The sequence below is a fragment of the Lissotriton helveticus genome, chromosome 6 (genome assembly GCF_964261635.1).
Source record: "Lissotriton helveticus chromosome 6, aLisHel1.1, whole genome shotgun sequence".
In the NCBI taxonomy this organism is placed as follows: domain Eukaryota; kingdom Metazoa; phylum Chordata; class Amphibia; order Caudata; family Salamandridae; genus Lissotriton; species Lissotriton helveticus.
Genome location: NC_136067.1, coordinates 1,274,557,553 through 1,274,571,794, shown reverse-complemented (window position 1 = coordinate 1,274,571,794; position 14,242 = coordinate 1,274,557,553). Strand labels below are relative to the sequence as shown.

At 42.2% G+C, this 14,242-nt stretch overlaps 1 protein-coding gene across 2 annotated transcripts in view; it reads right to left on the bottom strand.

The window, feature by feature from the left end:
• Nucleotides 1-351: 351 nt before the first annotated feature.
• The window catches only part of DHX57 (DExH-box helicase 57), a 539,830-nt gene continuing 525,939 nt past the window's right edge, over nt 352-14,242 (bottom strand). For both annotated transcript variants that reach the window (XM_078649008.1, XM_078649007.1), the window contains one exon: nt 352-1,048. In XM_078649008.1, coding sequence (XP_078505134.1) covers nt 905-1,048 — 144 coding nt within the window. In that variant the 3' untranslated portion in view covers nt 352-904. The remainder of the gene's footprint in view (nt 1,049-14,242) is intronic.

Below are 14,242 nucleotides of genomic sequence, written 5' to 3'. Positions count from 1 at the left end.
TTATTCTTTTTTTTTTTACCTATTTGTACCTATTTCTATGATATTTTTTATTTACCGGGGGTTCCCATCTTGACGACGGGGAATGATACAAGCAATGGGAATCTATGAAAGTTCCAATACTGGAATAATATGTGTCTATGTTTTATATGGAAATCCTAGTCTTATGAATACACTGCAATAAACTCTCAGATTGTAAACTGAGTAAATCATAAAACATAATATTTTGTTCCAGCATCCATGGTCTTTTACTACCCTTCTGCTATGAATGGGTTGTCAATACATTTTAATTAAAAAAATGCCAAAATATGCTAATGCTTTCTCATTTATGCCTATGTTCAAATTTCATACACATTTGGGAAAAGTGTCTTTTTTTAATAACAGTCATTGTAAATTTGGCACAGACACCATCAAAATACAAATCCAGAAGACAATACAAAAAAGCTGTAAAGGAAAAACAAAAGACCTAATAAAGACAATGACAGGCAGTTACTTGTTAACATGGCCCTACATGGTGGCTACTTGTCATGAGGGTTGGATCAACAACAGGCAGTGACTGGCAGGAGAGACTTAAACACAATGTTGTATGGTGACTATGAGATAGACGAGTATAATGTTTAATAGGGAAATCGAGGATGAAGTGCTGCAGGAAGGCGCAATCATGACAAGAGATGCACTTCATTGGACGATATATATTAAAAAACAAAACGATGAAAAATAATCAGCATATTACCAATCACATCCACATGATGTAGTCTTTAACTGGACATTTGTGTGGAGAAGTAGATCATCATGTAGAGGGAGTACATGGTACCCTTAACTGTCCTGAGGCCTGAAAAGCTACACATTACAGTAAGTTCATCACAGTGCCATACTCAGTTGTGGCTCTTTATGGCTGCATCATACACTACTGAGTAGTCACCAATTTTACAATCATACTAATAATGCGGGACCCTCGCGGGCAAGTGCACAAGTCCATGGAAGGATTCTTGATTTTATCCTGCAGCAGCTGATCAAGTTCACTCCGAAGCTCCTTCACGAGCTCTGCCACCTGAGTAGGAACAAGGATACAGAATAACACAATCTAATAAGCAAACCATAGAAAGTTCCAAAAGTCAAGTTACTTTAATGCAAGGCAGTCATAGTCCAGATATTGAAGCACAATCACACTATCAGAGAAAACCATAAATACAAAGGGCGCAATTCGCAAAGCCTTTTTGTTTTGTACTTGATCCAACCCCTGCCAGTTAAAATACAATTAAACAAATATTTTATTATGTGCTCATTCACAAAACATTGTGGTGCTTGCGTAAAATACTAAGCTTGTGGGCAAACTATAGGCAACGAAGAGGCTAACAACCCCGGGAGCGAAGGGGGTGTATCTAAAAAGACTGTATGCGATTAAAATCGGGTTGTCTTTAATTAAGGCCCCGATACTCCAGCCACCTAAAACTACCACATCACTATGTAGCAGAAACGGAGCTAAAAACAATGGAGGACGCAATATAAGTAATGCTGTAACTCCAAAAAAACAACAGGGTAGCAATGGGATATCGGAGACATCAAAATGCCCATCTCATAGCCTATCTCACAGCAGGGTAGCTGCCCCCCCTGCTCTTGCATTTGCTTTTGCCCCAACTCAAACCTCTGCTAATGAAGCTTCTAAAGAAGTTTCAATGACTGGTATGGAACCAACTGCAGATATAGGTGGCACAGGTGCTGGCGGTGCTATATGAGACAAAGATGCCTTTACTTGATGACCAGGACTCTGTGCTGTTATCAGACTGTAGTAATGGTGAGCAATCCCCCCCCAACAATCTTAAGAAAAAACTCAGCGAGGGAAGAAATGGGGGTTGTTACAACCATAGCTATAGATGGCAATATAACTGGTGATGACTCAAGTTGATTTTGAACTTAACGATGATGAGTTTGAAGAAATAGAGGAGGATGTATCTATAAAAACCCATAGCACAAATAAGGGCCCTGTTTTAAAGAAAACTAGAGGAAAATCAAAGAACAAAACTAAGAAATCCATGCCCGGTCAAAGTGGGGTAAAAGCCAAACCAATTGCTGATAACAGCCTCCTAAGAAAATGGGTACAAGCCAAGGGAGGTGTTAAGTCAATAGTATTAAGACTATGTGGAAACTGTCCAGGTGAGGGAGGCACTACTGAAAAACAGATAAAAAATGTCAGTGTATCTGATAATTACATATTAACCACAACGGCTCAAAACATGCCTCTGGCTATACCCGACACCCAAGCTATAATTGAAATAATCCATAATCTGGAGGCTGAAAATTTGGGTGCGGGCACGAATCAAGCAGGTGCACCACCGCAGACAGAGTGGGGCGGAGAACTGTACTAATAAGGAGGAGGTGTCACTTAATCTGATTGTTCAAGTTTTGAATAGACCGAGACAGGAGTCCCAGCAATATTATACACAAATGCGTGAGGATAATGATAAAATGCAACGCTCCTTAACCACTTTAGAAAACAAACTTGGTGGCCTTGCGTCTAAGATGACAGAATTACAACAAAGGGTAGCAGATACAGAGGAGCTATCTACACGCATAGAGATATGTGTCAACAACCATGAGTTGCTGATTGCAAAATGGCAAACTAAAGTCGAGGACATGGAGAATGGACAAAGAAGGCAAAACCTCCGTGTCTTCGGTATACCAGAAGGGGCTGAAGGAGGTGACCCGCGGGCATTCATGGTTCAGTTTTTTCAGAAGGCATTTCCAGACTTATCGGACTGATATTGGGACTCACAGCTGCAAAGAGTGCATAGATTACCCTAATCCAACGGAACAAGGATAATCAGTATCCTAGACCTTTTTTGATTTACCTGGGCAACTTTCTATTAAGGCAAGTGGTGTCACTGAAGGCTCGACCAAACAAACCAGTCACCATAGAGTCAATAACGTTTTTTGTAAGGTCTGATCTAAGTAAGATCACCATGGAGAAGCGATGGAAGCTGAAGCAATATATTGATCCAATCAAGGCCCTGGGGGGCCAGGCTTTTTTACAAGAGCCTGCTTGCCTTAAAGTATTTAAGAACGGTCATACTTTTCTTTTTTATTCGATGACCAGGAAGTGGAGAAAATGCTGAAAAAATGGCAGAGAGAACCTACGGAAAAATCTATAGAACAGTAGTATAATGTACAGTATGTAAAATGACCTTAAAAATCGATATAAGTAGCGCTACTGGTACCTTCGATATAAAGGGGGTAGGGAATCTGCTTTTTGATTTGGTGCTTTTTGTGTTTTTGTTTCTCTCTCCTATGAGGCTAAATGAAGAAATTCTACGTAGAGAATTAAGGAAATAATGATTTATTGACTTATTTTTATTTGTGCTTTATATGACAATGTCGGAGCTGTTTGAATCTCGGGAATGGGGGGGGATGGTCACTGCTACGACTCTTTTTGCTGCCCACACCAACGACAGCTGGTTAAAAAGAGGAATCCTCCTCTAGGAAGAAGTGGGTGGGTGGGGGGGATGGCAAGGTATGGTCGGGTGATGGTGTAAGGGGTTTGGGGGTTCTGGGGTGGGTAAAAATCATAAAATTGACATGAGGCAAGCTCTTAGAAGGACAATAATTGGCAAAGATAATTTTTTTATGATTTTATTATTTACTTCTTATGTGCAATAAGGACCGGAAACTCCTTAAAGAATTAGGGTATAATGTTATCGTAAGCTCAGATTTAAATACTTCAATACGGGGGGTTGCTATACTACACAATAATTTTTTTAAGGCAGAGGTAAACAAAACCTCTACAGATAAGAGTGGCAGATGGGCCATTGCCCAATTTATTATAGAAAGCAAGAAATACACGTTTTGTGTGGTTTACAGCCCTAATACTGATGATCCCCCTACTATGGCACCCGTCAATGGTGTCCTCTATCACCTCTATTATTTGCCCTGGCTATTGAGCCTTTTTTAGTGGCATTACAAAACAATAGAAATATAAATCCTTTTTCATCAGGCTCAGATACTTTGAAGATGACTGTATATGCAGACGACATTGCGATTTACTCTACAAATATAGAAGAATCCATGACAGGGATTACTACGGAGGCTGGGAAGTTTGGTATAGTATCTGGCTACAGGCTGAATACTAATAAAACTCAAATAATACTGAACTATAATCCAAAGGACTCCATTCAGGGGGTATGTAAAAATGCCATTTACTTGAGAGTTAAAATCTCTGCATCCCCAGAAGAATCCGCCACGCTGAATTACGAACTACTGCTAAAAGAGACAACCATTACTTTAAAAAAATGGCACAAGGTTCCACTTAGTTTAATTGGCAAAATTAATTCAATTAAAATGAAAATCCTCCCAAAGTTTATTTACTTATTTCGGTCCATCCCATTGCGCATTAATAATATTTTTTTTAAGCGTTTAGATGGTATACTAAGCAGCTTTATTTGGGGATATAAAAAGCATGTCATGCAATAGAAGTACTTAAATTGCCATATGTAAATGGCGGCTTAGACTTTCCTGATTTTAAAACATACTTTTGGTCGGCATTTTTTGGGCATATCCGTTGTTTGATACACCCTGATAAAGAACCTCTTTTTTATTATACATTTATGCTGGGAATAGAGTCCAAAATGTTCTTATAACGAATTAATGACCCAAACTATTTTAAGCGGGTCAAATTTAAGATCGCTCGAGATATAGCATATATATGGAAGTCTATAGTTAATAAATTTCAGATGCCGATATGTCACCCTTAACTACCATTATGGGATAACCCAATCCTCCCTGGAATTTTTCATGATAGGGCAGGGAGACAATGGGCATACTGCGGGATTAAAGACCTAGGGGATTTATATGATAACATAGGCTTATTAACGTTTGTCAAACTCCAACTTCTGTATAATGTCACCGAGAGCATGCGATTTAAATACTATCAGATTAGAGATTACTTTCAACGTAATCTCAAACTTATTGAACTGACTGACTCTAATATGTGGGAATGTATCTATTTAGTAAAAGATAAATCACTGATCAGCTCTGTATATAAAAAATTTAATTCTCAAAAGGAAGGTGACTGTGGCAAATTAGCTGCACGTTGGAGTCAGAAGTTTGGATTTACTATTTTGGCTAATTCCAATCGTTTTTCATTGGATACTATCAAAAAACAGTTCACTCTACTAGCTTAAGGTTACAATCATATATAACTATATGCTCTCTTTACTATACCCCTACACGTATCTCAAAATGGGCTGGAATTAATTTAAATAACCTAGATAATGATAGGACTAGATGCCCAAAATGTGATTTATACGCAGCAGATCTAGAGCATATGTTCTATACATGCCCATCATTATTATCTTTTTGGGGTGGGATAGAAAGGATTATGTCTCAGAAACCCAAGTGTGTGACAATAACTCTAGAGAACTTATTAGTGTTATAGTAGCCTGTGCCAGGCTAACTATTGCGTGTGCATGCATTGCAAGAGATCCACCATCAACGTCTGAATGGTGGGTCATAGTTAAGGATACATATAATGTGGAACACACCTTAGCTAAAACTCGGGGTGTAAAAGCATTACATAAACTGGAAAAAATTTGGGGCGAATTTGTTTAGGTATATGTATTAAAATTAGGCCAGGATGCTTACTGTAAGCTATATTTGTTTGAACTAAGCTTTCATTTTTTCATTGAAAAATAATCATGCCGTTGCTCTTTTTCTTTTTTTTAATTCTCCCCCCCCCCCTTTTTTTGTTTGTTATTTTCTTTCTTTCTATATGTATTTACCTTTATGGCTGTACATATGTGTTCTTAACCCTGTTGCCAATGTGATCTCATGTCTTTAATAAAAAGTTTAATAAAAAAAAAAAAAAGCTTGTGGGCAAACTGATCTGCGTACATGCATCTCGCTCGCTTGGAAAAATTGCAAATGTGGGCAAAGCCGCAAACAAGGCTGATGCAGATCTGTCACAGACCGAGGGATACACACAGATCTTTGGCTGCTGCACCACTCATTTCTCTGTGAAGGTTGTGTCTGAACTGCAAACTGAAAATTATCATACAAAGTATTAGCCCTGCTGTTCCTTAATACAAGCCTCCCTCTCTCCCTTCCCGAAGTAGTGGTCAGAGTATAGGGCCAGATGTACTAAGCCATTTTACCATAACAACCCCTGCGATACTGCAAAATCGCAGGGTTTGCATATGAAAAATGGCGATTCTATGTACTACACCTATGTTAAACCTATTTTGTGAGTCAGAAAAACTTTTCCAAATTACAAAATGGTTTTGCAACACAAGCGTATCCCAACTAGGAACAGGCGTTCCTTCCTAATTGCGATTTGGTATTGTATGTATCAATGGTTTGTGACAATTGCAAACTCTTGATTAGTAACCCAAACCTCAAAGGAGGGGGCAACTGATTTTCCATGGGAAATGGCTCTCCTTATGTCCTCTTACCCGTTAATAATTATACAGGGCCACCCAAGGGTAAATGGCAGTGGTCCAAGGGATCCCTGCCTGCTCCCTGATGTATCCCAAATAGAAAACCTTTTTTTGAAGCAGCACCGATCCCTTAAAGAAACAAGGGCTTTTTAATTAAAAAACAGAAAAAGCAACATAACTTTCTGTTGGGAATGCAACACAGGGAAAGTGGTCTGCTGTTTCTTGCAGGCCACCCTTCTTGTGTTTGTAGCCAATTACAGGGAGTTGTAAATAGCAACCTGCCTAATCAATACTCATTAGGCAGGTTGTTGTGCAAACCCCACCTGCGATTGCAGAGTTTGCAATGCAACCTGTTAGTACATAGGTCGCACTGCAAAATCAGAGACATGACGCAAAAAGTCGGTCTCCTTTGTGACCAATTTTTGCGACCTGCCGCTTCATATATTTGGCCCCATATCCTATGCATTTCCCTTCAGTGGCCGTTTAAGATCTATGTAAGGAAATGCGCTCTCTGAACATGCACGTAGATATCGGTGGGCTCGATGACCTCAGCAGGCCTCCTACACTCCTCCATGTAGATAATGGGTGGCAATGCACTGTAAAACAGTGCATTTCACTATTCACAGGGAGCTGGCCATGAAAGGGCAATGCAGTGCAGCACTTGTACTGTCAGCATGGCCCGCCTATCTGCACCCAATCAGGTGTGCGTTTTGGGATTTGGGTTCAGAAAAAATGCAATTGTAAATTTGCTAGAGACAAAATATTTTAGCAATTAGTGTCTGTTAGTTACTTTTTTTTTTATAAATCACTTTTTATTGAAAGTTTAGCATACAATATTACAGAAAAAGAAGACACATATCTAGCCACAGTGTGATGGGCTACATACATTTGCCAATCTAGTGCATAGTAGGCGAGGCAAACAGGGTCTACATCAAGATGTGCACAGAGAGTTGACATACTATAGAATATGCTAGGTGTCAAGTCAAGTCAAGTCAAAACCACTTTATTCGATTTAAATTAAAAATCATAAAAGCATTCTACAATTTCATCACAAAGGCAGACAGATTCATAATCACATACAGAAGCCGCAATCAGTAACAATTTCATAAAAAACCCATGATATGAGGAAACAACAATAATAGCGAATTAATACACATTATAAAAATACATCATAAAAGAGAAAATACTCAATAAATATACATTTTAAAAAGAAGACCACTTCCATTTCATTTATGTTCACAAAACACCAATATTTACATCTTTAAGTCTTTTCCTCCTGATCCTAACCGCAGCAACAAGATAGTTGGCCACGCTAAACATGGCCAACGTAGAATCCATTAATTGGAGGTACAGGAGAGCAGGTTTTGCCTGAAGAAAAGCTTTTTCCTTCAATACTGGTACAAGGTATTTCTGTCTGGGCTCAATAAAAAAATTACAAAATAGCATAAAGTGCATATTATTTTGAAGAGAAAAACTATCACAGTTACAAACAGGGGCATCTTCCTCCTTAAACCAACCGGGACTGTCACACAAGACCGTATAAATCTGGTTAAACCTAAGTTTAACCAGAAGCCACCTATGAAAGGGGATAGTGACAATAGTAAGGTACGGTTGGATGGTAAGCCGCGTGATAGTCAGATAGTGGGCTCTGACCGTGGGCTTGAGTAGTTGGCATTCTTCCCTCTCCACGTTTTTCCTAGTCATAAAGTTGGCCTTCACCCAGGCTAAATCTAATTTCTTAAGATCCTGGGGAATCAGAAAAATATCAGGACGTCCCAGATCCAAGGAGCACTTCTTTATATGTGAAAGCCAATCTATACTTTTGTAATTATCCAGTTTTAAACAGTCCTCCAATATTTTATGATTAAGGCCCAAGTTTTTATTTGTCCAAAGCCTTATCCATAACAGGATAGGGGCCATAGAAAGGGTGTCCGATATATAGCCCAACCCAACTTCCTGGTGGACTGAAAACGTGGCTGTAGATTGGGGGAGCCCTAAGGTAGAACGCAGGAATCTATTTTCTTCCCTTTGTATTGATTCACTATTTACATAGCCCCACAGACCAGAGCCATACCTGGCTATTGCCACTGATTTTGCCCTGTACAAGTTAAGTAAAGCACCTGTTGGCTTCCCGCCCAGTCTCCTAGCAAAACTTAAAATAGCAGTAGCTGAGCTTCTAACCGCCTTAGTTTTAGCTACAATTTGCGGAGCCCAACTTCCCTTATTATCAAAAATTACACCCAAGTATGTAAAAACTTTAACATTGGTGATCACATCGCCATTACAATAAAACTGCCTGGAGTTGTTTTTACCAGCCCCAAAAGCCATGACGTGTGATTTGGAGTTGTTTATTACTAGGTCTAATGATAGCATAAAATCATTAAAAGCATTTAAAAGTTTTTGTAGACCTATAGGAGTCCGAGCTATTAAAGCGGCATCATCCGCGTACAGGAGAACCGGAATACGAGTTTCCCCTGCACGCGGAGTATCCAAGGTCGCTGATAAAAGAGTTTCCTCAAGTGAATTTATATACAAGGTGAATAGCATGGGCGCAAGAATGCAGCCCTGCCGCACTCCCCTGCTTGATTTGAACCAGGCGGTACGATTACCTTCCTGGTCCATTCTGATTGAGGCTTTCAGATCTTTATGTAATTCTGCCAGAAAATATACAAGGGGGGGGTCCAAACCCAGCTTTAGCAACATGGTCCATAATCGAGCTCTATTCACCAAATCGAAAGCTGTAGATAGGTCCATGAATGCGACATAAATTGACCCTTTTTTAACAGTTGTGTATTTCGAGATTAATAAATGAAGATTTAGGCATTGGTCCTCAGTCCCCCTCCCAGCACGAAACCCATATTGGGCATCAACTAGAATATTATTAACTGTAGACCAGGTGTTAATTCTAGCAAGCAGGACTTTGCCCAAAATCTTCATTGAGGAATCCAGTAGTGAAATTGGCCGAAAACACTTTGGGTCGCTTCTTAGGCCCTTTTTAAAAATAGGGACTATAATGGCACATGACCATGATTTTGGCAACCCCCCCTCATACACACAATTAAAAACATTGGCTAAAACCTCAGCCCACAACTCTGAATTAAGTTTGTATAAGTCCGGGGGAACCCCATCCGGACCAGGGGCTTTATTTGCAGCTGAGCCTAAAATTGCCAATTCTACTTCAGATTTGGTGAAATCTAACTTAATATGAGAAGCCGAGGAATAAGGTATTTTAAACACCTCAACAATCTCGTTTGAACCATATATGTTGGAAAAATGATTAATCCAATCGGCTTCAGATATATTAATTTCAAGGTCCTGATTTGATGTATGGGAAAACAAGGGATTATTGATTATAGCCCAAAATTTGGAGCTATGTTTAAGGGTAGTGGGGTCCATCAAAGAGTCCCAGGCTTCATCTTTGATGGCTTTTTTTCGAAGTTTGACTGCCAAAGCGTATTGTCTTCTTAGATCTGCCACCAAAATTCTATCTCTGGGTGATTGTTTAAGGCTTTTCCACAGAGCTGCGTGTGCCTGTGAGCAGGAATGGTCAAACCATCTACACACTGGGACCAAGCCTTTCCCTGGTTTGACTCTGAGATCTTTATCCACTCTGGCACAAATATCTTCAAAGGCACTCACAACTTCCCCTCCCCTCATCTCTTTATTCAAACATATCCCAAATTCAGCTCCCATGTCCTGCACAATACGATCATGAAAATTCTCTGGGCAGACTTTGCACCATTTAAGGCGTCTGCCTTGATCTTTGCTCTTCACATCCCTTATAGAAGTAGGCCTAGCTACTCCTTTATGTAAACCAGAGAGAGTATCTAAAACCAATAACACAGGATTGTGGTCACTAAATCCACTAACAAACGCATTATAAAATAGAACATAACGAAGGAGCCCTGAAGACATAAAAAAAAAGTCTATGATTGATTCACTGCCCCTAGCGTTATATGTGACCACACGGTTTGATATATCTGCAATCCCTGGTTCATATAGATCATTTGATGAGAGCATGTTTTCCATTGCCACACCCTTTGGACTATGTTCAAAGTGTGGCGTTAAAGTATGATCAGGACCATTTTCATCAATAATCTGGCAATGAGACTCACACAAATGAACATTAAAATCACCCATCATTATACACTGAACAAAAGTGGTTTGTTTGGACAAATACTTGGTTAAGAAGTCTGATAGACCGTCTAAAACAAAATTTGGGGGTCCCCCCTGCATGGAGTTATAACAGTTTATTAGTACAATCTTATTCTTATCAGCCAAACTAATTTCCACCATTTGGAAGTAGTGAGAAAAACTAGGGATTTCTCTAACATTACCAGCAATTTTAACCGAAATAAGGAATAACAAACCCCCTCTGTCCCTACCCGATGTAGAACTCAGAGCATCAACAAAGAAAGAAATAAAACCTTCTACCCAGAACCCTTTATCTTTCGACCAAGTTTCTTGTAATGCGACAATATCATGGTTCTTCACTAATTGTAACCAAATACAGTCATTTTGTTTTGCCCGTAGGCCTGCGATGTTCCATGATAATAACCGTATGTGCTCTCCCCCTAACTGTGGTGGGTCATTTATAACAGATTCGACACTAACAACAGGTAGGGCCACATCAGTATTGACTGAGCAAATCAAGTTATCCTGGTCAGGTACGGGTGCTAGTCATTCAATGTCTACTCTATCAGCTAATGCTGAAAACATATTTGACAATGGTAGATTATTAGAGGGTGTATTCCTTATAACATTTACTGCACCATTAGCTTTAGTTGGCTTAGTCATCCAGACATTAAAAGGCATAGGTGAAATAAGATTATCCTCTGCCCAAGTGTTATCAATAGATTGTAACTTAATATTCTCATTTACAACTAACCTCTGTGGACGGGGGTAAAAGAAACCCAGAGGCATCGCCCGCACCCCTTTGCTCACGGGATCCAAAGGGGAGTCATCCCAGAAAAGTCGACTCGCGACATTCCTAGTTTTAAAATTTACAATGACGCAGTCTCCTGCAACTTCTTTCTTGCTTTTGCCCACCCAGTTTACCCGTCTACTTGTTACAATATTATCCGCGATGTTACTTTCACCCGTGCAGTTGGCATTACACCATTTTTTAACGTGACTAAGAAGAGACTCATGTTGTTCTATCGCTCCGTTTTCGAGTTTAGGCACGTTAACCAATATTGCGACAAAGGGTGTTGAATCCGGTGGTAAATTTATAGGTGGTATACTTTTTTCCGGAGCCCCCCGCTGGCCTCTAGGCCTTATGAAACAATTTGGACCAGGGGCAACCTCTGTCGAAGGGATGTATATTCCATTGTCTACTTTCCCTTTTGGTGGCATAGGTAAAAGAGGGATATTAGTTGGTCTAGTTACAGGTGGGTCACCAGCTTTAGGGATAGTGACCTTTACAACTGGAGGACATGGCGCCAAGGGCATAGAAAATGCAGGGGTCCGAGCGTTAAGAACATCGTTTATACGATCACATTTTGATATAAGGTTCTTAACACAGTCCTTCAATGTTTCATTGATATCCGAAGCAATCTGGATTAAAGCAGTCTCAAGTCTGTCTGTAAACAGTTTTTCCAATAAGGCCATAATGACCTCCTCTGTCAGTAGGGCTGGCTGAGAACAACCAGCCGTAATTGAATCCGACCTTCCAGCAACCCCAGGGCTCAATGGGGCGTTAGGTATCACCGTTTCAGATATGGCCGGGCATGGAAGAACTGTAGCAGGAAGTGACAGGGAGGGTCTACAAGCCTCAATTATAACCCGAGGCTCCAAAGGTATACAATTTAAAGATGAGGCATATGAAGTATCAGCGGTACCGGGACTAGAGGCAATGCCCAGTTCACGCTCAGACTCAGCAATTTTAGATGATAGTTCCCCCACCTTGGTAGTTAAATATGTAAGTATACTTGTAGTATACTTAGGTACCTTCGCCTTAGCTTCATCCGCCGATGGTGTCGGCAATTTTCGCTTACCCATTGTAGAAGATGTTAAGGACGTGGCCCGTCCCGTCCCTGATCGTCCTTGGACGGCCTTAGACGGCCCGCCCTCTGCCCGGGCTCCGCCCGGCGTCGCCCGCGCGCGTCCCGCGACGCGGAGGGGTGGACTGTGCTTTGTAGCGCCTCCGGGCGCGAAGACAGCGGGACACAGGAAGTTGCCGCAAAGCCCGCTGGGAGCTGTAGTCTCAGCCGCTCCTGGATGGACGTTCGCGGCGAGACCAACAGCGTTGCCAACCCAGGGGCAGGAGCTGCGTGCTGGCGTGTGGTCCGGTGAGTGCGCCTGCTGGACTGAGACCCCCGCTCCACCGAGGGGTGGACTGTGCTTTGTAGCGCCTCCGGGCGCGAAGACAGCGGGACACAGGAAGTTGCCGCAAAGCCCGCTGGGAGCTGTAGTCTCAGCCGCTCCTGGATGGACGTTCGCGGCGAGACCAACAGCGTTGCCAACCCAGGGGCAGGAGCTGCGTGCTGGCGTGTGGTCCGGTGAGTGCGCCTGCTGGACTGAGACCCCCGCTCCACCGAGGGGTGGACTGTGCTTTGTAGCGCCTCCGGGCGCGAAGACAGCGGGACACAGGAAGTTGCCGCAAAGCCCGCTGGGAGCTGTAGTCTCAGCCGCTCCTGGATGGACGTTCGCGGCGAGACCAACAGCGTTGCCAACCCAGGGGCAGGAGCTGCGTGCTGGCGTGTGGTCCGGTGAGTGCGCCTGCTGGACTGAGATGCTAGGTGGGGTAAGCTACTGCATGATAAACAAACAGAATCTTCCAACATAGGGAGAGCAGTTCCGTAGCTGGGTCAGCAGTGTGCTGAGTGTAAAGAACTTCAGCAAGGAAGTACACCCTGGACTATCTAGTACCATGGACAGAACGTTTGCATAATAGTGTAGCGAAAGTAGGGTGGAGGAGCTGCTGGCAATGGCGGCCATAGGTATGAATCCAGTTCCATGGCATGAGGTATTATATCCCACCCTGTAACCTGTGAGCCCTGCCTGGCCTTGTATTGCAGTTGTTGCATCAAATCGCCTCCTGCAAGTGTCCAACAATGGAGATCACATTTCTATGAGGGCGAGAACCTTAAATTGTAGGTGTTGACTCTATCCGAGCTGAAGGCCAAGTGGAGCTGGTCTCGCCCCTTGTCCCAACGCCCCGTATACATTTGTGACCCTGTGTCTCTGGGGGCTCCATGTTAGCAGTGTGTGCAAGGCAGGGTCTGTAACAGGCCTAACATTCCAGTCACCCCAAATGTCACTGACTGTCTACCGAAGCATAGTGGGAGTCAGGACCTTTCCCTGCAGAAGCATGGATATCTCGCAAAGCCCCTCAAACTTTAGGGTAGCCCCCATCTCAAACAGCTACCCCATAGACGTGACAGGGGCATTTCTCCATTGCGACTTGCAAGTTGCTCTGATTGCAGCGAAGCCGGGCACACACAAGTAAAGTAGATCTAGGGAGTATACCGCCACACAATGCCTATGACGGAGGTAACAGGAGCGACAGTGTTGAACCACCAGGAAAAAAAGCAGAATTCCCATACCACACGGAATGGCCTCCAGGATGTCACGTAGGCCAGAGATACCTCACATCAGATGGCGCTTCCCAAGCAATTCAGGTCGTAAGCCATTGCAGTTGTGCTGCTAGATAATACAGCTCGTCATGCTGTGCCCCCAGGCCTTTAACATCCAAGGACAGAAACAATATCTCGATGGCGACCCAGACGCCCAAATCAAATCCAAAAGCCAGCTATTGAGCTCTTGAAACACCAACTGGCATAACAAGATAGGGATATTGCCCTAACAGATACAAGAGA